Raw genomic sequence first — 26,229 nt, 5'->3', positions numbered from 1 at the left:
TGTTAAACTTTTTTAAAAGTAGTGATATGGCAGGAATATTCTGTCTCTTTTTTTAAAAGGGCAGCAGAAATTTAAATATTTTTTAAAAAAACTTCTTAAAAGAGTGTGGAACAGAGGAAGGCAAGGAATATCTTGTTGGCTGGTGATGTCACCAGCACTAGCCAATAGGTGCTTTAGACTGACACTTGCACAAGCTAAGGAAGAAAAAACCAGCAGAAGGCTGCGTGGGCACCATTCATTTAAAGAACATTTTGACGCATATATATAAACTGACCTACTCAAAAGCACCCCAAAGAATTTCCAGCACCCTAAACAAACTAGTTCCCAGGATTCTTTTTGGGTGTGTGTGTGTATGCTTAAATGTACGATGTGTTCACAGCTTCATTCTCCTCTCATCCACCTTTTGGGCTTCAAGTGGGCTTAAAGGAAGGCAATCCTACGTTTCAAAGCAGCCTACAGACGCCACGTACCTTCTTTCGTCGTGTCTGTACGACGTGGAGCTCCTCCCACTGGTCCAAATGAACATCTTAGAGGATTGGTCTCCGCTGCCTCTCCTTACTGTGGAGGTCCTGGAGGGATGGTGGTAGGACCTAGGAAGCAACAGACAGCCACCATCACCACGTGCTGAGACCCTGATGGGCCCCATCGCATCCCTCAAACCCAAGCGGCAAATCCTGGTTGGATCGTCCAATGTTTACAGGCCCTGCTCGGTGTCGAATGGCTTTTAGGTGATTCCAGGTAATGTGCGAAACAACAGGGATGACCTTCCTATTGCCCCTTCCATCCAGCAGGTTCAAGTGACATTAAATTATTATCTTCTCCTTCTTCTCCTGGACCGTTCTTTCCCCTCCAACTTCTATCAGACTTAACAACACCTCGTTCTGACGCCTTCTCAAGTGAGGCTTAAAAAAAGAGAAACAATTTGTATAGTAAACCCTGTCATGGTTAAATATGGCCCCTGAATGTTTCAATTCTCCTGGTTGCCTTTGCAAGCCTTTTCTGCTCCCTGTTGCTTCCTGATGGGAGCCTCTGTTTGTGCATTCGCTCTAAGCAACCGTAAGAGTTACAACAATTATGCTGGATCTGCTGTGTATTCTGAATGCACTGATCTGTTGCCAAAGCTGCGGTGATGCTTAAGTTGTGGTTAAAGTCCATCTCCTGGATGATGATCCTCTGATTGGCAGCGGTTTGGTGGAGGAGGGAGGTCACAGCAATTTTGACAAGTGCTCCATGACTACCAAAAGGGGAATCTATTTTCTTAGAAGCCTGCAAGGTGAACGTTTCTGAGCACAATTCAAAGTGTGGGTGCTGACCTTTAATGCCCTAAACCGCCTTGGTCCAGTATATCTGAAGGGGCGTCTCCACCCCCATTGTTAAGCCAGGACACTAAGTTCCAGCTCCGAGGGCCTTCTGTCGGTTCCCTCACTGCAAGAAGTGAGGTTACAGGGAACCAGGCAGAGGGCCTTCTCGGTAGTGGCAACCGCCCTGTGGAACGCCCTCCCAGCAGATGTCAAAGAGAACAACAATTACCAGACTTTTAGAAGACATCTGAAGGCAGCCCTGTTTAGGGAAGCTTTTAATGTTTGATGCATTACTGTATTTTAATATTTGTTGGAAGCCACCCAGAGTGGCTGGGGAAACCCAGCCAGATGGACGGGGTATAAATTATTATTATTATTATTATTATTATTATTATTATTATTATTGTTATTATTATTATTATTATTATTATTATTATTATTATTATTATTAACAACACTGTTTCCTTTCAAGTTCTTTGCTATTCCCATGCCACATCTCCATGCCATCCAACATTTCTGCAATGAAAATAGGGACGTCCTTTTCCATAACAATAACAATAATTTTATTATTTATACCCTGCCCATCTGACTGGGTTGTCTGAGCCACTTTGGGCAGCTTCCGACATATATGAAAACATAATAAAACATTTTTAAAAAAACCTTCCCTATACAGGGCTGCCTTCAGATAACTGGGGGGTGGTGGTAGTGGATAACCCCATACCCTTTCACATTTTTCCGATGAAAAGAGGAACGTCCTAAGGAAAAGTGGGGCATTCTGGGATTAAATCAGAAACTGGGAAAGCTTCCATCAATCTGGGCCTGTCCCTGGAAAGTAGGGAACACTTGGAGGGTCTGGCAGACTGGCAAATAATTAATCTCTTACCTGGTGGTGACGAGAATGTCAAATGGGGAAAGGGAGGGTAGAAGAGAGGAATATCCTCCTTCTTACGCCCATAACTCCCTTCCCCATGGGGCCTGGGATCCAGGGTGGCTAAGATGTGGCCATCCCAACTATAAACAGAGAAGTTCTTCAAACAGAGGGCTGACATCCTGAGAGCCCTTCAAACACAGGGCTGTCCTCTGTAAAGCCAACCAGGCTATTGTGTTGTTCATGATGCCCTGCTTGTAAGCAACTCACAAGCATCAGGCTGGCTGCCACTGATAATGGCTTGCTGGACTGGATGCACTGTGGTCGGGTCCAGCTACACCTTTCTTATGTTTGGTATGCGGTATCACCACCATCTTAGTAACAGAAGGACCGTTTCCCCTCTGCCTGGGCTTGGCTTCAATTACCGTATTTTTCGCTCTATAAGATGCACCAGACCACAAGATGCACCTAGTTTTTGGAGGAGGAAAACAAGAAAAAAAAATAATTCTGAATCTCAGAAGCCAGAACATCAAGAGGGATCGCTGTGCAGTGAAAGCAGCAATCCCTCTTGCTGTTCTGGCTTCTGGAATAGCTGCGCAGCCTGCATTCGCTCCATAAGACGCGCACACATTTCCCCTTACTTTTTAGGAGGGAAAAAGTGAGTCTTATAGAGCAAAAAATACGGTAATCCCTATCCCTACTCTGCTCTCACTCCCCTCTTTTCTCATAATAGTCTCTCTCTCTCTCCCACTCTCTGCTTTGTGCTTCCTTTCATGTCCCCCCTCCCCTCCCAGCACCTTGTACAACCTCCCACTTGATGTCTGCCAAGCGCAAATCCACCCCCTCTGGAAGCTGAGGCTTCTGTAAGTCCTTCCACCACCAAACCAGCAATTTCCACGAACAAGCCCCGTCTCCCAAAGCTGATCTGTTTCTTTTCACGCCGTCTAGGCTTGTTACAGGTTCACACACAGGCTGTGCGAATGATCACAAAGAGCTCTGGCCTCACAACAAAGGCTCCAAGAGTTCCCAGAATAATTCCAGGACACATGTCTGTGATGAGAGAGGTGGCTCCACGCTACAGTATTAGAGAAGGCTGTGCTTCAGATGAATTTGAAATGTCAGGTCCTGCTGAGATCCAAAGTGCTGCACTGTAAGGTTTTTTTTTTTCCAGAGGATGTGAAAATCAGGCTATCTATCTATCTATCTATCTATCTATCTATCTATCTATCTATCATCTATCTATATCTATCTATCTATCTATCTATCTATCTATCTATCTATCTATCTATCTATCTATCTATCTATCATCTATCTATATCTATCTATCTATCTATCTATCTATCTATCTATCTATCTATCATCTATCTATCTATCTATCTATCTATCTATCTATCATCTATCTATCTATCTATCTATCTATCTATCTATCTCTATCTATCTATCTATCTATCTATCTATCTATCTATCTATCTAATCTATATCTATCTATCTATCTATCTATCTATCTATCTATCTATCTATCTATCTATCATCTATCTATCTCTATCTATCTATCTATCTATCTATCTATCTATCTATCTATCTATCTATCATCTATCTATCTATCTATCTATCTATCTATCTATCTATCTATCTGTCTCTATCTATCTATCTATCTGTCTCTATCTATCTATCTATCTATCTATCTATCTATCTATCTATCTATATCTATCTATCTATCATCTATCTATCTATCTCTATCTATCTATCTATCTATCTATCTATCTATCTATCTATCTATCTATATCTATCTATCTATCTATCTATCTATCTATCTATATCTATCTATATCTATCTATCTATATCTATCTATCTATCATCTATCTATCATCTATCTATCTATCTATCTATCTATCTATCTATCTATCTATCTATCTATCTATCTATCTATCTATCTCTATCTATCATCTATCATCTATCTCTATCTATCATCTATCTATCTATCTATCTATCTATCTATCTATCTATCATCTATCTATCTATCATCTATCTATTTATCTATCTATCTATCTATCTATCTATCTATCTATCTATCTATCTATATCTATCATCTTTCTTTCTTTCTTTCTTTCTTTCTTTCTTTCTTTCTTTCTCTATCATCTATCCATCTCTATCTAAAACCTATTTAAAAACATACAGATAATTACAATCAAAGCACCCTTTCATTGAAATCAGTCAGTTCCCAAAAGCCCGTTGGAATAAGAATGCCTTCACCTGCCAGCGGAAGCAGAACAAGGAGGAAGCCAATCTAACTTCTCTAGGGAGTTCCAAAGTCTGGGAGCAGCCACCAAGAAGGCCCTGTTCTGCACCCCCACCTAGCATGCCTTCGAGGGTGGCAGAATTGAGAGAAGGGCCTCACCTGAAGACCTCAAAACCTAGGCAGGTTTGTATGAGGGAAACCGGTCTTTCAGCTAGCTTGGACCTAAACTGTATAGGCTCTGAAGATGATGGAGTACTAGCTTTGGTTTGATATGCATAGAGTTTCCAGAGGAAAAGCAGTTCCCAGGACTCTTGGATCCCCACTCCAAATTGTTTCTCTGGAACGCTGTTCAGTATCTATGAGAGATTGCCTACTACTTAGCCAATGCAATGTTGCAGCAAGGTGACCAAGTAAGGGACAATGACAGCAATTGCTCAGGGAGAGTCCCTTATGAAGGAGAAGGGCTTAATTATGTCTCACCCCCCCCCAGCGCCTTCAAGCTGTCCATCTGCGACATCATTAATGCTGCCTGCTTCATTAGCAAGGGTGAGCCGCGGCCACCTCCGCCATTTAACACGCAATTACATGCCTAATCTTGTGTAAAATGGTAACACTAATGACATCACCACAGCCGTACCCAAAGGTCGGGCACATGCAACCTTCTCCTCAGTGCTTCTGTGAGCTGAAGAATCTAAGTGAAAAGGCCTTAACCGGAGCAGTATGGTATAAATTCTACACGGTCGTCACTGAGCACCTTCTCGCTGGCCCTTCAAGACCGAAGATGGACAGCTTGAGAGAGTGACGGTGTTGCTATGGCCACAGCTGAGCTCCCAGGATTCCTGGGTCAAATGCTGGCAGCTGTGGAGGATTACTTCCTTTGTTTTCTGCCTTCTGTGGCCAGCAAAGAAGAAGTTTGTGGGTTCCCTGGGCCTAAAGAATGGGCCTATATCAGGGAAGGGGAAACCTCTGAACCTTCAGATGTGGTTGGACTCCAATTCCCATCATGCCTCAGCCAGCATGGCCAATGATCAGGGATGTTGGGAGGTGGAGTTCAACAACATCCAGAGGACCAAAGACTCCCCAACTCTGGTCTACATTCAGCCTCCTATTTCTGCCACCATTTCCTCAGGCTCCTGTCTCCAAGGAAAGATTGGTGGAAGGAAGCGGTCGTTCAGATATTCGCAGCATGAGTCGTTTAGGGATTTAAACCCTAATGTGAACATCTCCAATTGGGCCTGGAATGGAACTAGCAACCCATGCAGCTATCTAAAAACAGGGGTTATATAAGGTCTAAATGGAAGCCAATGGAATTTGTTGGTAATTGGATTATTTTGCATTGAAACGCTGATGAATTTTCACGTGGATGTGCAAGAACTGAACTTAATACCGAAGAAGTGGGAAATTGAGAGAACCAGAAATGGATCGATTTGTTTGTTGCCGGGGCAGACTGAGGTTCATGGGGCAATGGTGCTGCCTCTGATAGACTGGCTAGCGTTTATTTCCTATCAGTCGCTCTCAGTTAGCATCATTAACTCTCTAGCCTCTTTCTATATGTTGCAGGAGGGATGAACCAAACAATCCACGGGTGGCAGAGCTGCCGCAGGGCCTGCAGGGGGCAGGAGGCAATAACAGCAATTACATTCACACCCCCACAAGTTTTCCCCACATGGTTGTGATGTCACAGACTCGCAATTGCTATATACGTCAAGAAAAATACCAGGGTGCATCTGGCAATTTCTCTGCTGAAGTTCAACTTGTGCAACGAAACAGGAATAGTCACAACATGTCTTTCCAACAAACTGCAAACACCTGAAATTTCCAGACTCTCCCCATCAGTGCTGCTTGTCAGGCCTCTGACGGATGGGTCCCCAAGCCCCTGCTGCACTGAAAATGCTCTGCTTGCTGAGATGTCCTTTTAACCCAGGTCACGGTGGGAGAAACTGAAATGTGTTCCTGCTAGAACTCTACAGTGTCAAAGCTATGATCCGCAAATCAATTATGGAAAGATGCCTGGATTTAAGGAAGATTCACTCCTATTGACTTACCGTAAATTTCGCTCTATAACACGCAGATTTTTTCTCCTAAAAAGGAAGGGGAAATGTCTGTGCGTGTTATAGAGCGAATGTGTGGTCCCTGGAGCCGAAAAATCAAGCAAAAATCAAATCGCGGGGCTGCACGCTGCACAGAGAAGCGAAACTTGAAAAGAGAAAGCGGCTGCTTTCCTGCATTCTGCCTCAGGGTCTTACTGCCCACCCTTCTCTGTTTCCTTGCTGTGTTTGCTGAAACGGAACAAAGAGCAGGGAAAGCCCCTCCCCTCCAGGCAAGCTCCGGTGCTGCTGGGGGAGAGGGAGAGAGAGGGGGGAAGGGAGAGAGAGAGGGGGGAAGGGAGAGAGAGAGGGGGGGGAGCGAGGGAGGGAGGGAGGGAGGGAGGGAGGGAGAGAGAGAGAGAGAGAGAGAGAGAGAGATATGGCTGGCTGGCTTGGGTGGGGGAAAACTTTTGCCTTCCTTTCCTCCCTACCCCTCTCCTGCATTCTTAGCCAGCTGCTTCTCTGCACACCCCTCTCCTGCTCCTTGTCCCTTCTGTGTTTTTCCTTCCCTCCCCACTTAAAATGTGGTTACAAAGCATAGATCCTCAGGATCTTTGCATTGGGTCACCCCAAATTCACCATCAGATCACATAGCATGTCCATGGCTACAGCCTGCCCCCCCAAAATCACGCACCCACTGTTGCCTGGGGCTGCAATGGTGCAAAAATGTGGTTAAAAAGCATGGATCCACAGGGATTCTCAGGATCCTTGCATTGGGTCACCCCAAATTCACCATCAGATCACATAGCATGTCCATGGCTACAGCCTGCCCCCCCAAAACCACGCACCCACTGTTGCATGGGGCTGCAATGGTGCAAAAATGTGGTTAAAAAGCATAGATCCACAGGGATTCTCAGGATCTTTGCATTGGGTCACCCCAAATTCACCATCAGATCACATAGCATGTCCATGGCTACAGCCTGCACCAAAAAATCACGCAACCACTGTTGCCTGGGGCTGCAATGGTGCAAAAATGTGGTTAAAAAGCATGGATCCACAGGGATTCTCAGGATCCTTGCATTGGGTCACCCCAAATTCACCATCAGATCACATAGCATGTCCATGGCTACAGCCTGCCCCCCCAAAATCACGCACCCACTGTTGCATGGGGCTGCAATGGTGCAAAAATGTGGTTAAAAAGCATAGATCCACAGGGATTCTCAGGATCTTTGCATTGGGTCACCCCAAATTCAACATCAGATCACATAGCATGTCCATGGCTACAGCCTGCACCAAAAAAATCACGCACCCACTGTTGCCTGGGGCTGCAATGGTGCAAAAACGTGGTTACAGAGCATGGATCCACAGGGATTCTCAGGATCTTTGCATTGGGTCATCCCAAATTCACCATCAGATCACATGTCTGTGGCCACAGCATGAAGCCCAAAAATGATACATCCACTGTTTCATTCAGAATGTTTTTTCCCTTGTTTTCCTCCTCTAAAAACAATGTGCGTGTTATGGTCAGGTGCGTGTTATAGAGCGAAAAATACGGTACTACTGGGAGAACTATAATAGACTTCATATTGCCTTGTCACATATGTTATATGACATAAAGACTAGCCAACTGTTATCTGCACTGTCCATAGTCTTTAAGGAAGTTTCTATGGGATATTCTTGCTGTCACGGTCTGGGCAGGAGAGATACAGTGGTGCCCCGCAAGACGAATGCCTCGCAAGACGAAAAACTCGCTAGACGAAAGAGTTTTCCGTCTTTTGAGGTGCTTCGCAAGACGAATTTCCCTATGGGCTTGCTTCGCAAGACGAAATGTCTTGCGAGTTCTTGCGAGTTTTTCCCCTTCCCCCCCTTTTTCTAAGCCGCTAAGCCGCTAATAGCCGCTAAACCGCTAATAGCCGTGCTTCGCAAGACGAAAAAACCGCAAGACGAAGAGACTCGCAGAACGGATTAATTTCGTCTTGCAAGGCACCACTGTATACAATTGCTGCTCACGCATTAAAGTGGTGGGTGGGGTTTGTGACCCGGCTTGGGCTTCCCTAGCCCAGGTGACACCCCCTTTTGCTTGCTGGTATTTGCTCCGCCCCCTCCATAGCTAGCCAATTGGCTGCTGGCTAGAGGGTGGGGGTGGAGCAGGGGCCAGGTAGGGAAGGCTCCAGCCGACCACCCCTCCAGCCAGTCTTTGAAGCGTCACCCACCATCCCTCCCTCTAAATCTAATGTGCTTTTCTTGCAGGCTAACCTTTTCCTTTCTAGATTTGCAGGCGTTGTTACGATCACATGGTGGTTGCTGTTTCCCAGATCCCTAAAGGAATTTCTTCTGCTCTGCAGGTTTTGCCTTCCCTGTAGCAATTGTCACAACCTTGGCAGTTTTAGGCCTATAGTCTATTTTCAGAGTGGGGGGTAGCATTATTATGCACCCCCATGTGGAGGTGTTTGCAGGGCCCATTAAAGGGTTGATTGTGGGAGTCACTGGCCCTGAGCAGCGATGTAAGGTCGAGCTCAGGTGAAGTGGCGGGGCACGCTGTGTAAATTCTCATTTTACAGTCTCCCTCACAACACCTGTCTGCCCTGCGCACCATCAGACCCACCTGGGGCTGAGAGGGATGCCATGCAATGCCTAAGCCAAGGTTTCCTACATCTGAAATCAATAAAGCTGTGGCCTAATTTAATCCCATACATCATTGTCGTGTCTCCTTATTTACGGGCTGGCTCCCAGGCCAGGGGGGTTAGCGCAAATAGACTACTCAGCGGAATGGCTCTTCAATTCATTTTCTACAACCCGTATAATGTTTTGTTTTATTTTTGCAGATAAAAATGAATAAACAAATCAGAAGAATTCACTTGAAATTGGGGGTTCCAGGGGTGGCTCTGCCCCACCACACAGTCTACTGCTGGCAGCATGGATTGCCAGGAATGAATCTGGGACCTTCTGTATGCAAAGTTTGTCCTATACCATGGTTCTACGATTTCTCCCTAGGGGTGTGGCTGTATATATGTGTGTGTATGTGTATATACAATGCTTTTGTGTGTGACAGTACCCACCACTTGTGCTGCCACTCACAGCACTTTTATCATTATGTGCATATCTCAACTTTTACCCCCCCAAAGTATGATCTATCTATCTATCTATCTATCATCTATCTATCACACACTTTCCTTTGCATAAGCATATGTACCCAAGGTAGGGATGTCAGAGAATACTGACAAAAACAGAAGAAATGACTGTTCGTGTATCCATCCCAAGTGAATCGGTATTCACTAATGTTACTTTCAGTCCACAAACGATACATAATTGAAATAAGTGAAAAGGATCTAGGGCTCTTAGTAGACCTCAAGCTTAACATGAGTCAATGGTATGATGCAGCAGCAGTGGTCTAAGATGCATCAACAGAAATATAGTCTCCCGATCAAGGGAAGTCACAGCCTTTGTCAGATCACACTGGAGTCCTGTGTCCAGTTCTGGGCATCACAATTTAAGAAGGATATTGCTAAGCTGAAATGTGCGCAAAGGAGGGCAACCAAGATGATTAGGCCTTATGAGGAACGGTTGAGGGAATTGGGTATGTTTAGCCTGGATAAGAAAACAAGCTTGCTCCATCTCCCATGTGACAGCCCTTTAGATATTTGAAGATGGCTATCATATCTCCTCTGTTATATCTCCTCTATTATATCCCTAGCCAGGGAAAGTTCAACATATGTACCCAACTTACTGGACGTGAAACCAAAAGACCCGCAAGCTTGCCAAACAAGATAAAACAGAAATAAAACCAGCTAACTCCCACCCACCCCAGCCTCTCAATTCCTAGCTGCAGAAGTTTCCTGTTTACATGTCTGCATGATCGATGCCTTTCGCAATGCACAGCTAGGAGAAAGAGATCTTGAGATCATTAGATAGTTCACTAGTGTATTACTCAGCGAATGAGAGTCGCTCCACAGGTTTTCTGGGGTGATTGCTTTCTCCTTCCAAGGTTAGATGGAAAAGATTAGATTTGCTTGTTAAAAGGACTCCACTTTTTCACATCTGCACACAGCCAAAGAAGGATAAAGCGACCAATATCTGCAGAAAATTTCCGCCCAAGAAGCTTCTAGTTTGTAAACTGTCTTGTAGCCCCTGGGTTGCTTCACTCAGTCAGTTTGGACCTCTTTATCTTCTCTGTCTGCGTAGGAAAGGACCAGCACTCAGAGCATGCTTTACACAAAGAAGACCTCACATTTGGTCCTCTTACTGTTATTAAAAACACAATCAGATAGCATGAAATAATCAGTGTAACCTGGAGAGCCATTGCCAGTCAGAGTGGATCAGTGACGGGGAGCCTCAAAGCTGTTGATATAATGTGCCTCTCTAGGTCTTTCCCTCTGACTCTTGAGACTCTCCCCAGATGTCAGGGACTGTGCTGAGGAGGGCTGCACTGAAGAGGAATGGTGGGAGCCACTCCCTCCCCCTGCTCCTGCTCCTGAATCTTCCCAGGAGCAGGAGTACAGTGTACATTTGGAACAATGGTTTGCAGATGGGCATAGTTCAGAAGGCAGAAGCTGGGAAATACTGGATGGGGAACAGCTAGGAGAAGAAACACCGGAAGAGAGAGGGTTAACAGATTCACAGTCTCTGGACAGCATTCCTCCGCCCAGCCCACGGTTGAGAAGAGCTCAGAAAGTGTCAGAACAGAAAGCACAGAGAGTATAAACTCAGATTACAAACATAGGAGCGACGTAGACTAATAGGGACGGAGGGAGTGTGAGCCTTAATTGGGAGCACCGCCATTCTGGGTAGACACTTTCTTTTGTCTTCGCTGTGTTTATTAAAGAAACTAACTGGTAAGAATTCATTTCGTTTGATCTGCTCATTTACGGCCATGGGGGAGGAAGCAGATGATGATGATGATGATGATTAGTTATTATTAGTTATTATTAGTTATTATTAGTTATTAGTTATTAGTTATTAGTTATTTGTTATTTTTTGTTGTTGTTGTTGTTGTTGTTGTTATTATTATTATTATTATTGCCTGGCTGGAATGTGTCCTTGAATTCTGAGAATGCTTCTTGCCTGCTTGAATGGAGGATAGGGGTGTGTGCAGAAACTAGGCTTCTGTACAGGGGTGAAAAAACACATTTGTTGTTCTGCCCATTTTGCCTCTGGCTTTGCCTTCCTCTGGCTTGTGACCCACAAGGAGGTTGTCCAGAAGAGAATGTGGCTCTTAGTTTGAGCAAAAGGGGTTCCCATCCCGGAATAGTCAACACTAGGCTAGACAGAACCAATATGAAGGTCATATGTAAAACCACATCCTGTCACAATTCAGTGTAACCAAGAGATAGAACCCAGCCAGGACAGGACATGCATATTTTCTGTCTTGATACTCAACAATGGAGTCCCCAAATGCAACCATTCATATTAATATTCATTTCCAACGGTGTGTGCATTTTGTTAAATAAATAAAATAAATGAAAATTGCCTTTTACCCTAGGGAGAAAAGTTAAGAACTGGAGCAGAGAGGGCCAATTCTGCCCTCTGCCCTTGATACTAAGTGGTCTGGCCTTCACTGGGGGGAATTTTGTCGGGGACAGAGATGTGTCTCTGTGCGCAGAGCATATAGAGATATAACCAGTGTTACTCTTCTAGAAAAAGAGGAACCAGAGCTCACCATGAATGCCTTCCCTTGTTCTCTTAGAATGGCAATGGCACCCTGCTGAGAGGGGCCAGAACTGAGTTCCAGCTAAAAAAAGGCCCGGGTTGTTGTTGTTATCATTTGGCTTCCCCTCCCCCCAAAACAGAACTCAAAATGGCTCCCTCTTTGGATAGCTTGAATGTAGCCTATTGTATAAAGGCAAGTCTGCTGCTCCACTCCCTGCTTTCTTTGGGCCACAACCACCGTTGCTGGGCGGCCCCCAGAAGGCTGCATGAGAGAATGTGGCCCCTGGACTCTTAAAATATTGCACAACCCTTTATTACAGAGTAGGAATTAATGTAGGGACACCATGGTTAGCAGCAGACTCATGTCTTTAGCTGGGTTTCCCCAGGCACTCTGGGCGGCTCCCAACAGAATATTAAAAACATGATAAAACATCAAACATTAAAAACTTCCCTCAACAGGGCTGCCTTAAGATGTCTTCTAAAAGTCATCCCTGACATCTGATGGGAGGGCGTTACACAGGGCGAGCGCAACTACCGAGAAGGCCCTCTGCCTGTGCCTTGAATTAAGCAGGTCTCTTACATAAGTCTCTCTCTTTCCTGTATCATTTTTATTTAAAAATATTTCAAAGCATTTATCATCATACACATATTTTTGACATGCAAAGTTTCTTTTGGGCTTCCCACTCCTTCTTTTCTGATGTTTGCTTTTTGCTCCTTTTTATTAGTTGTTTTATAACACATATATTTTTATTGTGCAAAACCCACTACTGTTAAATCTTTCAATAATCCGCTGCTTATATTTCAAATCCTGCCAGTGACTTCATATATGGGTGATACCCTACATAAGTCTCATTGAAGGGAATGCAAGCTGCGTACAAGCACACAAGTATCTCGTGTTTCTAGGCTCAAAAGACAACGCCCTTCCACCAGCCAAAAATCATTTTATTTCCAGAAAATAGCCAGCCAAACCAACAAGCCTATGTGCAGTCACTTTGGAGTGAGCCCATTGAGCTCAAGGGAGCATTTCAGTGGAACTCACAAAGAATTAGGCTACGTTGCCAACACTGCACTCAGGGCCGTCTTACCCATAGGCACTAGGGGTGCAGGGCACCCAGGCGCCGGCCTCTCAGGGGTGCCAGGTTGAGAGCTCAGGACCCGAGAGTTGAGTCCGGGGAAGAGCCCCCCATTGGTTGGAGTGCCGTGACGGGCTCTTCTGCTGCGGGTGGCTCTGTGCCATGAGTTTGGGGGCGACTGAGCCAGTAAGACGCTGAGGCGACCGGCCTGCTCCGCCCTCCTGTGTGCCTGGGACTGGGCAACCTAAGGGGGTGGGCACCGGGCAGATCTTTGCACCCCAGCACCACATATGTTTAAGACAGTCCTGACTGCACTCTGTTCAAGTCTGCAGCCATAACTTTGAGCAAATGCTACAGTGTCAGCAATGATAAGGAATAGGGCCAGTGGGGGTGGAAAGAAAGTTCATATTGATAAAAGAGGAGCAGTTGCAAGGTCAGCTGTGGAAAGCAATGCTTCTGCATTAGTGGATGACAGCTACCATTTGGGGAACATTTAAGAACTTGGATAGCACTTCCCCTGCGAACCTCTGCAGTGGCCCAAGTAATGGCAGAAGAGCAACCCTATTCTAGTGTTGGCATTTACTGTAGAGTGGGGTGGGGAGCCTGTGGTTCTCTAGCTGCGGTTGAACTCCAACTCTCATCAGCCCCAGTCAGTGTGACCAGTGGTCAGGGATGATGGGAGTTGGAGTCCAACCACAGCTGGAGGACCACTTCTTACCCATCCCTCTGGTAGAGCAAGCAGAAGAAATTAACAGAAGAAGAAAGAACCACAAAACACTAAGTTTCCAGACTCTGACTTGCCTACAAAGGCATCCCACTCAGTTAGATGGATGCAGCAGAAAAGAGGATGATATCTCCAGTAGTCCTACCAGCTACTAGTAGTCCTGCTACTGCTACCTGCCTTGATCCAGCAAGGCTTTTCCTACAATGGCATAATAATAATAATAATAATAATAATTAATAATAATAATAATAATAATAATAATAATAATAATAATATGCTCCACCCATCTGCCTGGGTTTCCCCAGCCACTCTGGGCGGCTCCCAACAGAATATAAAAAATGCAATTAAACACCAAAAATTAAAAGCTTCCCTAAACAGAGCTGCCTTCAGATGTCTTCTAAAAGTCAGATAGTTATTTATTTCCTTGGCATCTGCTGGGAGGGTGTTCTACAAGGTGGACGCCACTACCGAGAAGGCCTTCTGCCTGGTTCCCTGTAACCTCATTTCTCGCAGTGAGGGAACCGCCAGAAGCCCCTCAGAGCTGGACCTCAGTGTCTGGGCTGAATGATGGGGGTGGAGACGCTCCTTCAGGTATACTGGACCAAGGCCGTTTAGGGCTTTAAAGGTCAGCACCAACACTTTGAATTGTGCTCAGAAATGTACTGGGAGCCAATGTAGGTCTTTCAGGACCGGTGTTATGTGGCCTCGGCATGCACTCCCCCCCCCGCCGCTATTGTTTGACGCATTTTGCAGTGGCAACAGAGGTCACTTCCTCTGGCTGGCTAACAGCACTCAACTGGAATCCCTGCCCCTTTCAACACAGCAATAATTGACACTTCTGCCTGTCACCTCACAACAAAGTGTTTTTTTTTCTCTCCATCAACAAAGTTCTTCATGCCTTGTCAGTTAGAAATGAGTTTGTATTGACATAGGACATGACATGTTGAATGCTGTATTTACCATCTTGCATGCTCTCTGGGTTATTTGGAAGGCCGGGGCCACATGTAAAAAACGGGGCAGTTTTCTGTTCTGTTACGACCTTCTTCCATGAAAGTCAAATGCCTCCACCAGATTCAAAGGATAAGACAACATCGGAACCTGAACTCAAGAGTCTTTATACCCCACAAATGTCTCTGGGTGAAATATCCTTTATCATCTTTCTTTCTGTCTATCCCTGTTTGCCATATTATGGGAATAGGTCAGTAGGTTAGTGGTAGAGCAGTTGTTTCACATGCAGACAGTCTCAGCCTCAATCCATGGCATCTCCAGGTAGCATTGGGGACCACTCCAGATGTCCTTTTTATTGTGCATTCATGACAATTTGTTCCAGTGGTGTAGCATTGGTTGCTGGTGCCTGGGGCAGGCGGGCATGTGCTGGGAGGGAGGTGGAGACACCAGTCCATCCCATCCTGGCCCTCACTGCCGATGCCACCAGAGCGACCCCACCCTCACCAGAGCAAAGTGGGGTCATGCTGAGCCGCCTGCCAGCCTGCGCATAGGGGAGCCTGATTGGCCAACGCAGAACTTGGATGGCAGAGAATAGCACTGGGCCAGGCCACGCAGGGGTGGCCTGCTTCACATCCCCTCAAAAATTGTGTGCCTGGGGCCCTGCCCCTGATTTGTTCTTATAATGCTATCAGGCCAGTCCAATACCATCCTGTTTGCGCTTGCAGAGGTTTTGGGCCAATCACACTGGGGAACTTTGCGCAGCAATTTGGGGCAGGCATGGGTTACGGAGAAGAAAAGGAAACCCTGTTCCATAAGCTGAAACGAATTGGATGCAACTCAGTGTTTAGTATTTTTTACAACCTCTTTTTCCTTTTAAAAAAGAAAACGTATACTGTTTAATTTTCCAGCAGCCATCTTAGAACATGTTATAAACACTTGCATAAGGGAAATATAAAATGAGACCCCCCCCTTACAAAAAATCAAATTAGGATATTTTTCTGGTGTGTTTCAGCTGTAGTTTTTAGATGCAATGCACCCAGTCATCTTCCTCTTCTATATTTTCGGGTCTCTAGGGGCCAAAACAGAAGATCCAGGCTGTTGAACTTGTTAAGTTGTGGGTGAACATATCAGACGACACAGCGATTCTTCAAACAGCTCTTGTTTATTCACAGGCCAGAACAGAACTGAACTGAAGGGTTCAGCCAGCCTGCTTATATAGAGCTCCACTAGAATGCAACAGTAACCATTTTCTGTAACTATCCAATCAATGAATGTCACTTTCGATCCCTTATTTGCATATGTGGACCTGAACTATCTGCAGTATCCCCCTGCTGGCCCAGGATGAGAACTTCAGTTCATAACAGAACTCATTTTATCGATGTTGTGTTACTGACTAACATTATATACATGTCTTTTCTTATCAAGTAACAATACACAGAGGAAGAAAATGAACAGGAGGGAGATATGAGAGAGAAAAAGATGCTTCCCCCCCATAATCGCTTTATAAAATCAACTGTTGTTTACCAGAGAAGCAGAAATGCATGCAGCAGGATAATATGGTAGAGTCCTGAGGTGATAGAATGGACTGTACAACTTAAAAAAACACCATGGGAGAACATTTGAAAACTTGATCCTTTAGCTGCAGTTTGAAGCGGTACAGTCCATTCTTTCCTCTCAGGACTCTGCCATCTCATTCTGCTTCAATAAAAAACTTCATTCCGTATCATAATCAAACTGCCTCTTTAAGTTTTCCCTTCAGCCACAAGAAACAAGCACAGGCAGAACCAATACACAGTGAGAACTTGAATGACTTGATTTTTCAAACCAACACTTGGACCAGCTTTAAAGCGGCCTGGGAATGAGCATGGCAGCAATTACGATTCTGTGGTGTAACTTATGAATGGGAAACAGCCACCATCCACAGTGGACACATTGAAATATAAATGTGCCTCTGTTGTGCCTCTATGTTGCAGATGCTCAGAAATATGATTAAAAAAAATAGAGAGAAAGAGAATGACGGAAAACAGAAAACATCACATGTTGCCTCAGGGCTACTTCGTTTATTACCTAATTGTCACTATTGTTTGGTTTCATTTTGCTCATTGAGACGCAGCAGTTCAGTGCTAATGGCATAGTAAATTGCTGGCTGATGAGGTCCCCCAGATTTGTCCCCCCTCCCAGTTCAATGTGTATTTTTAAGAAGAAGAAAAAGAAAAGTGAAGGAAATCGATGACAGGATCCATACTCTTGGCCTTCAGAATGCCTTAGCTTTTCACGTAATTGGGCCTGACCCACATGTTGGGCAGGTGGGACGTTTGTCCAATATTCTAGTCCTATAAGGGGTGTTGTGTGGCCAGCTGTCAGCGGCCTCCTTCAGACGATCTGTTTATTGAGGATTTGCCTGCAGAAAGCTTATGCAGCAGAGGTTAGACTATGGCCCGTCCGTATTGTGTATTTGTTCTGATTGGTTTGCTTCCAACAATCATAAAAAAAAACATTAAAAGAGTCTGCTGGATGAGACCAACAGCCCAATCTTTTCTTAAGTTCACAGATAAAATACAGATAAGATCAACAAAAAGCCAAAAATTTAAAGAATAATGTGCGATGCAAAATTCCTAAAATGCTCATCCAGCAAGACAAGGAAAAGGAATCAAAATGTCTTAGCCTGGTGCCTAAAAACTGGCAACAATGGTGCAGGTACATTGACGCATTCCTCAAAACAGGAGACCGCCCCCCTACACAAATTGAATGTCTTCCGAGCCTCACACAGCAACCCCATCAAAACCTCTTACTTCTGCTCAACAATTCTTCCACCTCCTTTTGTCTCCACAAATTTGACAAAACACGATCTTTCCCACTTGGCATTCAGCGGTGATATGCATGATTTTGAGCCATGCACAGTGCAAACGATATCCATTTCAGACACTTGGCATCAAGGACATTAGAGTGGAAATTATTTGTTATTTTAGGAAGAAAGGAAGGGGCGGACCTGGGAGAGATTATCTTGTGACTTGAAGCACAGTCCTGGCTGGGAGATAGTGGAGAGGCATGATCTGGGATAATCACTCATTCATTCACAAAAAGGCAGCTAGAGGTGGAAGAAGGACAGAAGCTTACTTGCTTGATCTCTCGCAAACCAACATAGAATATGCATAGAGATTGTAAAGCCAGTGATAAGCTGTTTTGCCAGGGTTCACAGAAGGTCTTTCACACATTCGGTGATCCTTGGCTTTGTAATTAACTTTACATGCATACCTACCACCAAGACAAATGCTGGTTTAACCCCCAGTCTAGCATACCCTCCAACATTTATCCGATGAAAATAGAGACGTCCCATTATATAATGATAATTTTACTGTTTATACCTCACACAACTTACTGGGTTGCCCCAGCCACTCTGGCCAGCTTCCAACATATATAAAAGCATAATAAAGCATTAAACGATGAAAAAACTTCCCTATACAGGATTGCCTTCAGATGGCTAGGGGGTCAGATAACTCCATACCCTCCAACATTTCTCCAATGAAAATAGGGACATCCTAAGGAAAAGCGGGAGATTCCAGGATCAAATCAGCAACCGGGACGATGTCTGTAAATCAGGTACATCCCTGGAAAATAGGGACACTTGGAGGGTCTGGTCTAGCTGCATTCCTTGCATACATCCAGCAGGCTGTCTATATTATTATTATTATTATTATTATTATTATTATTATTATTATTATTAGAAAAAATGCAACCACCAATATATCTTTGTAAACTGAAATAGCAAACATTTCAAAAGTTGCATTGTTTCTCTAGGGAATGCTGTTGGGACGATTATTGTTATTATTTCAGAGGGCCTTAGCACAACCCATTTGACCACTGCCACCATTGCCATGACACTCCTGCTTTTTTACGGCCGCTGGGTGCTCACCCCACTGGGCGTGGTAATCCAGACAGGGAAAAAGGGAGGCAGACTATGTTTAGGGCACCTTTTCTAGCCCCTCCCTCTTTTCGGGGTGAGCAGAGTGGATCCTAAAAAGGGCTGCTCAGTCATGGATACAGCTGCTGAGCTGCTCAACAGACCCAGAACGACTGAATCTGTATCCACCGCCCATGTGCCGGTTCATGACTAGGGGCTTCCAGATTTCATCATCCTGTCCCCGTTACCGTTTGCCAATCGCCATGGGACTTTTGGGGTTCGGGATGGGTTTTTGGAAGACGCCTGTGCGTGAATTTGTTTTATGTTTGTAGATCAGTGCATGCTGACCAACGCACAGTGTCCGTAGTAAGGCTCTGTTCCGATGGCATGGGTAGTCACGATGACTGGTAGATTCTTATCTGTTGCCTTCATCCACCCTCACAGCTGTTGTAACACACCACTAGTTATCATCTGCCTGTTCTGCTGTTGAGGACTTCTTGGATCATTCTTTGTCTAGCTCCTTCCCTTTGACCTTACCGCCTTGGGTGACCCTGCTGGGAGCACAAGATTCCCGACGGCTTCGCTCACAAGGGTCATAGGAACGTGCAAGCCCACTCACCACAACAAGGTGATGATCCAGCCAGCGAGGCACTCCTGCACCTCCATTCATTCAGGACACAGCACCTTCCTCAGTGTGTCTGTGCCAGTTACGCTGCTGTGAGCACTCCAGAGCTGCGAGACAAGCAATCAGAACAGCTTGCTCGCTGTGCCCGGAAATGGCACGTAGTCCAGCTGCCACCCAACAACTGCTGAGCGACATCAACCATCAGGATCGAGGCACACAGACAGCTTCTCAAGCTGCCAAATATGAGGCTAGAAATGAGCCCCTGTCACTAGAACGGTCATCAGCATTTTCTTGAAACTCGAAAGAGGTTTCTTTTCTCTTTTTTAACTTGTTGTCATTTCAGGTGTGAGATAAACCTCTTGCTGTCCATTCGTTTGGAAGAAAATGTCATCATGCAAATCAGGCCAGCAGAGGCTGTGTGTAAGGAGTGTGTGCAGGAGCCAGGCCCTGTGGCCAGTAGGGCTTTGCAGGACTGGGGCCTTCCTAAGTTTGTTCTGGAGAGGCAAGGTGCGGCCGCACAGGTGAGGCTGCTTGGTAACTCACTGCACCTGGTGGCAAGAGCCGGGAAGGGATATAAGGTCAGCATTTCCCTTTGGCTCTTTGCCACAGCAACACGTTTCCTGCCTTGCTGCGTTTGGCTTCTTGCTTCCTGAACCCCGGACATTGGCTTCCTGACTCCCTGCCTCTTGATCTTCGGACCCTTGACTTTGTGACTCCTTGCTTCTTGACCCTCAGACTCCTGGCTTCTGGACTCTTGTTCCTGCTCCCACCCCACCATCTTGCCCCCGGTCCTGATGTCCTCAGCCGGGACTTCGATCACCCGTAGACTGGACAGTGACACTGAAGCACTGAGCCCAAAGTGGAGATCCAGACACATAGTGTGGCCTGACAGATGCCTGAGGCTTCTTAGGAAATCCTTATTCCCCACCCAGAGCTACAATTCCCAGAGTGGTTTAACAGTCAATCCCTCTTCACAGGGATTGTGAGGGGAATAGGGGCCTCCTAACAACTCCCAAGGGACAAGGGTGGCGCTGTGGGTTAAACGACAGAGCCTAGGGCTTGCCAATCAGAAGGTCGGCGTTTCGAATCCCCACGATGGGGTGAGCTCCCATTGCTCCTGCTCCTGCCAACCTAGCAGTCAAAGTGCAAGTAGATAAATAGGTACCACTCCAGCGGGAAGGTAAATGGCGTTTCCGTGCACTGCTCTGGTTCACCAGAAGCAGCTTAGTTATGCTGGCCACATGACCCTGAAGCTGTATGCTGGCTCCCTCGGCCAATAAAGCAAGATGAGCGCCGCAACCCCAGAGTTGGCCAGGACTGGACCTAATGGTCAGGGGTCCCTATACCTTTATCTTTAACAACTCCCAACACCCTCAACAAACTGCAGCTCCCATAATTCTTTGAGGGAAGCCATGGTTGTTTAAAGTGCTATCACAGTGCATGAAATGTATGTTGTAGCGGTGGCCTGGGACTCCACCTCTGCTGATGGCTAAGGATGATATTATGTCAGCAGCAAGGATCTTACAGGTGAGAGACCTTCATCCTGGTTTCGAGGTTCAGTATAAGGCATGTTTCTTTACTCCTGCGAATAAGCATTTTACCCCATTGCTCGCTAACGTATGCTTTCTCTGCCTACCACCACCTGCCGGCTTCGATTAATACTTTATTTAAAACCGCGAGAGGTTATATTATTTCTAGAAGAAATGCAGAAACCAGAGAGCTTCCAAAATGAACCCGCAAACAAAAGAGAACATCTCTCATGATGCCAATTCATGTGAATGGGAGCTATATCTTAAGAGAGATCTCTGCAGGCTGTTTTGCAATTCATACACCTGGAAAAAAGAGCATTTTAAACAACAATTGGCTGGAACACATTGGGCTGCTTTGAAAATTAAACCCATATATATATTCAGCACCTTGAGACATGTTCTCTTTCATTTCAGAGTTCATTTCGGATGCTCTCCAGTTTTTCCATTTCTTGTTTGTTCCGGCAGCAACCTTGAGAGTAATCTCCGCCTCCACGGAGATGCATGTCTTAAGTGCGTCTTCTTATTGCAAAGAGATCCTTCCATTAAACTATTGCTTACCCCCCAGGCCCAGCCATACACTGAAGTTGGATTTCACAAGAAAAACTTCATAAGCAGCTCTTTCCTCAAATGACTGTAGAGCACCCTTGAAAATATCACAGTCAGGGTTTCATCTCAGTTTATCTTTCCTTGGCATTGCCAAGGCTCCTTTAAATGGCTTTTTCTGTAAGCTTGCAGCTTTAAGGACCTCAGAAGTGCTGACCAGCTTCCTGTGGCTTATCTAGACCTAAGTTCTCATATAAAAGCAGGTGGGTAAGCAAACCTGCTCCTTGACTGATTGCAGTTAGGAAGGGGGGTGTCTATTAACTGGATGCTTCTCTATATTATCTATGTAGAAAACTGGGATGAGAGTGGGGACAAGACTAGGACAGAATACTTCTTCCTGTTGTTGTTGTTGTTTAGTCGTTTAGTTGTGTCCGACTCTTCGTGATCCCATGGACCAGAGCACACCAGGCACTCCTGCTTTCCACTGCCTCCCGCAGTTTGGTCAAACTCATGCTGGTAGCTTTGAGAACACTGTCCAACCGTTTCGTCCTCTGTCATCCCCTTCTCCTTGTGCCCTCCATCTTTCCCAACATCAGGGTCTTTTCCAGGGAGTCTTCTCTTCCCATGAGGTGGCCAAAGTATTGGAGCCTCAGCTTCACGATCTGTCCTTCTAGTGAGCACTCAGGGCTGATTTCCTTCAGAATGGATCGGTTTGACCTTCTTGCAGTCCATGGGACTCTCAAGAGTCTCCTCCCGCACCATAATTCAAAAGCATCAATTCTTCGGCGATCAGCCTTCTTTATGGTCCATCTCTCACTTCCATACATCACTACTGGGAAAACCATGGCTTTAACTATACAGACCTTCCTGCTGTATATGTGTAGAATTTTGTTGTGTGGAGGAGAATTCAATCATGGGAGCAGGGGTGGCTCTTTAAGGACGCGAGGTGAAGCCATTTGCGTCTGGCAGCAGATCTGACCCCTTTTCGCCCCTGCCAGTGCACCACTGCCAGCCTCACTGGGGCATTGTCCTTGCTGCTGCCACATTGCCACTGCCCTTGCCTCTGTGCCCCTGCTGCTGCTGAATTATGGCAGCAGCATGCACACAGTTGCAGGCGAGGGGGCAGTTACCATGGCAGGGTGGATGCAGGGGCAGGGGCTCGGGTCTGCGTGGGGGGTGGGCGTCATGGTGGGGCTGGTGTTGGGGCGCTTTTTCTGCAGCGGTGGAACACCTCAGGCCAATCCTGCCTGGGAGCCGCCCATCCCTGCAGTCAGCAGTTGAAATTCACCAGGCACCAGGTGCATTTTGCACCAGGCTATCAGTCACTTTGCAACTGAATGATGCCCGGGATGGCACCCCACAGCTTCACCATCAGAAGGCGTATGCCATGGGGATTTTTGGATCTTGCCTGTTTTCGCACACTAACAACACTTCTTGTAGAATTCTGCCCATCATATTCTATCTGCACAATCAGAATGAATTTCAGGAACATAAACGTTGCATTGAAAAATCCGACTTTCGAGCTGTCTGGTCCCCAAATGGCAAATAAGCACCCTGATTTGGCAACTGTAACCTGGTTTAAGGAGCTATTTGGGTCCTAGCTTATATTATCTGAGTTTCTAACACTGCCTGCTGGCACAACCCACAAACGAGTTCCTCATTCAAAGTCCTGTTTAATTTGCAATAGGCTATCTAGTCCCCTGTGCTGAGTTCTGGCTTCCTAATGGCCAGCAGCCCAAACTATGTCATTTTCTTCTTCCCCATTTTGTGAAACAGGCTCAATTGTACGACATCATATCAAACACACAATCCTTTCCTTAGAATGGCTCATGATGCCATCAGTCCAACCTATCAGGGACTGTGATGGGCCGCCATCCAGCTGCTCTATAGTGCCCTGGCACCAGCACAATGATCTCACAGTGATTCTCTGGATAGTACCCCAGGCAGTTTGTTCTACCCTGTGAAACAGCCGCTGTACCCAAATAGCCATATATTTCTTCCTCGGTTTGCATTTGTGAGTTTGTGTCTCGGAATGCCTGTAACCCAAGTCTGCATTGCGATGCTCCCCTATGAGGAAAAGTTACAACATTTTGGACATTTAAGTTTAGAGGAAAGGCAAGAAAAAGGAGACATGAGAGAGGTGTAGGACTCCCCCGCCCCCCCAAAAAGCTGGAACTTACAGGAACATAATTCTGGCACCTCTCAGATGCTCACCATTGTCATTATAAGAGAACAAGGGAGGCATTCATGGTGAGTTCTGACACCTCTTTTTCTAGAAAAACAGCAATGGAGAGGTGTATAAAATTATGCCAGTGCCAGCTTGGATGGATTTAAAAGAGAATTAGACAAATTAATGGAGGATATGGCTATCTGTGGGATAATAATAATAATAATAATAATAATAATAATAATAATAATAATAATAATAATTTATTTATACCCCTCCCTTCCCGGTTCAGAAAACCAGGCTCAGGGCAGCTAACAACAAATTTAAAACACTTAATTGATTGGACAAAAAAAGTATAAAATACCGCATCCCAAATGTTAAGTAACGGGTTCAAGCTCAAAAAGGCTATAGAACTGTGATGTCATACATCTGAGCCAGGTTGCCAACTTGAGTAAAATGGGGGGGGGGCAGATAAGCCCCGCCCCAAATAATTACAAGATTATGTGCATACACCATTTGAATGGCAATGCTCATCAACCTGGGGGCCCCCCTGCCCCCTCAAATACTTTATTGGGGGGGAACCGAAGGGACCTCAGCCCCTAGGAGTTGGCTCCGATGCTTCTGAGGCAGTCATGTCAGTTGAAACAATTATGAACAGTCTTAAGAGGAAGAGCACCAGGTATATTCTGTTATGCTGCTGTCCGCTCCAGAGTTAGTCAGTCTGCAATGGTTTTTGTCTCAGATGCAAACCTGTTAGCAACATAAGGAACCCCTACCTGTCTTGTGTATTTTAATCTGCAAGTGCAAGTACACTAAGTATGTATAGTCATACCTCGGATTACAGATGCTTCAGGTTGAGTTTTTTCAGGTTATGGACGCTCCGAAACCCGGAAGTACCGGAATGGGTTACTTCCAGGTTTCAGAGGTCGCACATGCGCAGAAGTGCTGAATCGCAACCCGCGCTTGTGCAGATGTGCTGCTGTGGGTTGCAACCCGAGTGTCCATTGTACTACGCTTGGATCCTAGAACAGTTGGCTAGTAGGATCCTAGAATGCAACAACTGATTGGTCTGCAGGAAAGGACCAATCAGGCTCCAGGAGGGAAGCAGAATCAGCCAATCAGGCGGGACTCATTGTGTAAATAATGTATATAAAAGCCTGAGGTTTGGGGGGCAATTCAATCACTGTTTTACTAGCTGCGATAAAGAGCATGAAATCACTACAGGACTCCGAGTATATTTTACTAAGTAAAAGTTATTTGTCCTTTAAACTTTAAAAGAGAGTGCCTTGCGTAGTTTTTATAGGAGGGGAAAGGGAACTAATTAAAAGGGTCCAACGACATGGGCTCTCTTCCACACAACTCTGTAAATTCTAATTCCCCCACTGTCAATGGGCATTTGCCATGATGACTATTCTCTTTCTCTTTCCACTGTCTCTGAATACTACCAGTTGCTGGAATTGTATGTAGGGAGAGTGCTGCTGTGCTCTGTTCTTGTTTTCAGACATCCCAAAGTCATGTGGTTGGGTATTATGACTAGACGGCAATTCTCACTTTCTTATAAGGCTCACTCTGGTTTCTCCACATGACTACAAACCAGCTTTGGCCAACCTGGTGCTCTCCAAATCTGGAGGGCACCAGGATGCCAAGGGCTTTCACAAGCCATCCCATTGTGTTCAAGTGCAGCCAATGTGGGAAATCGAAAACACTCTTTATTCTGTTGCAGGTTAACACTGAACCCCAGGATTGATTTTGGAAACAAGGAAAAACGCAACCCAGTGGCATCAGGAGTGGAAAAGTGCCTTTCTAAACAATGGCCCTGAATGATATCATTTCATAATGACGCCAACAAAATCAAGACGGAACATTTTGCTAAATAGATGCTATTTTTATTCTGTTCGGCTCCCCAGCCCAACGACCCATCAGTGCTAGTATTTTATTGCTTCTCCATTTAGATGTCTCTGCCAGATGTTTATATTTTAGTTTGAGGCACTTTGTGAGCACCAGAGATACAAGAGAACAAACAACAAAAATCAACACTCTTGCCCCATGGTCTCGTAGGGCTTTGCTATTCTCTTCTTTCTCCCCCCCCCCCCCCGTTTCCCAGCTAGACGTTCTTGCAATCATTTGTACTGTGCTATTAGATGCGGTCTGGCATCGACATATTCTAGCTATTGGGAAATGTTACTTTCTGGAGCTTTTTAAGTGATCAGAGTGCTTTTGTTTCCAGGCTCTTTGCTGCTGCAACATCCTGTGTTCACAGCAGGTCTGTGTTTTGGGTCAAACACACTTCCCAATGGCAAATCTATATGTCTTTTCTTTTCTTTTGACACAGAAGAGACAAATTTTTAAACCAAAAGTCCGGAAGTTTGAGAAGTCTGGAGCAAAACAAATGAGGCTCACTTCTGTAGTTTCTAAAGTCCAGTTTTTCATGGAAACTGCATTGGTATTAGGGATCTGAGACAATTATTTCACCATCTCACAAGCTTTGAGTTCTAGGTCTGTCCTTCCTTACAGACAGCCATGTAACCTAAAGGAACAACAGTCTACCCACTGGAACACGGACATAAGAACCAGACTCTGCAAGACACCCAGATGCCAACTCAGCCTCTTCTCAAACATACTCAGATAACACTATTAC

General features: G+C 45.4%; 1 protein-coding gene across 7 annotated transcripts in view; it reads right to left on the bottom strand.

Moving 5' to 3' along the window:
* The window catches only part of KCNMB2 (potassium calcium-activated channel subfamily M regulatory beta subunit 2), a 313,774-nt gene that overhangs the window by 22,779 nt on the left and 264,766 nt on the right, over positions 1-26,229 (bottom strand). For 6 of the 7 annotated variants that reach the window (XM_083739924.1, XM_083739925.1, XM_083739922.1 and 3 more), the window contains one exon: positions 471-590. In XM_083739924.1, the coding sequence (XP_083596050.1) occupies positions 471-590 (120 nt within the window). Of the gene's footprint in view, positions 1-470; positions 591-10,363; positions 10,706-26,229 lie in introns of those variants that run through there. The other variant, XM_083739928.1, reaches the window with a different exon arrangement.

The sequence above is a fragment of the Podarcis gaigeae genome (assembly GCF_964106915.1).
Source record: "Podarcis gaigeae genome assembly, chromosome: 5".
Lineage (NCBI taxonomy): Eukaryota > Metazoa > Chordata > Lepidosauria > Squamata > Lacertidae > Podarcis > Podarcis gaigeae.
The sequence above is the reverse complement of the archived record's forward strand: the minus strand, read 5'-3'. Positions and strand labels throughout refer to the sequence as shown.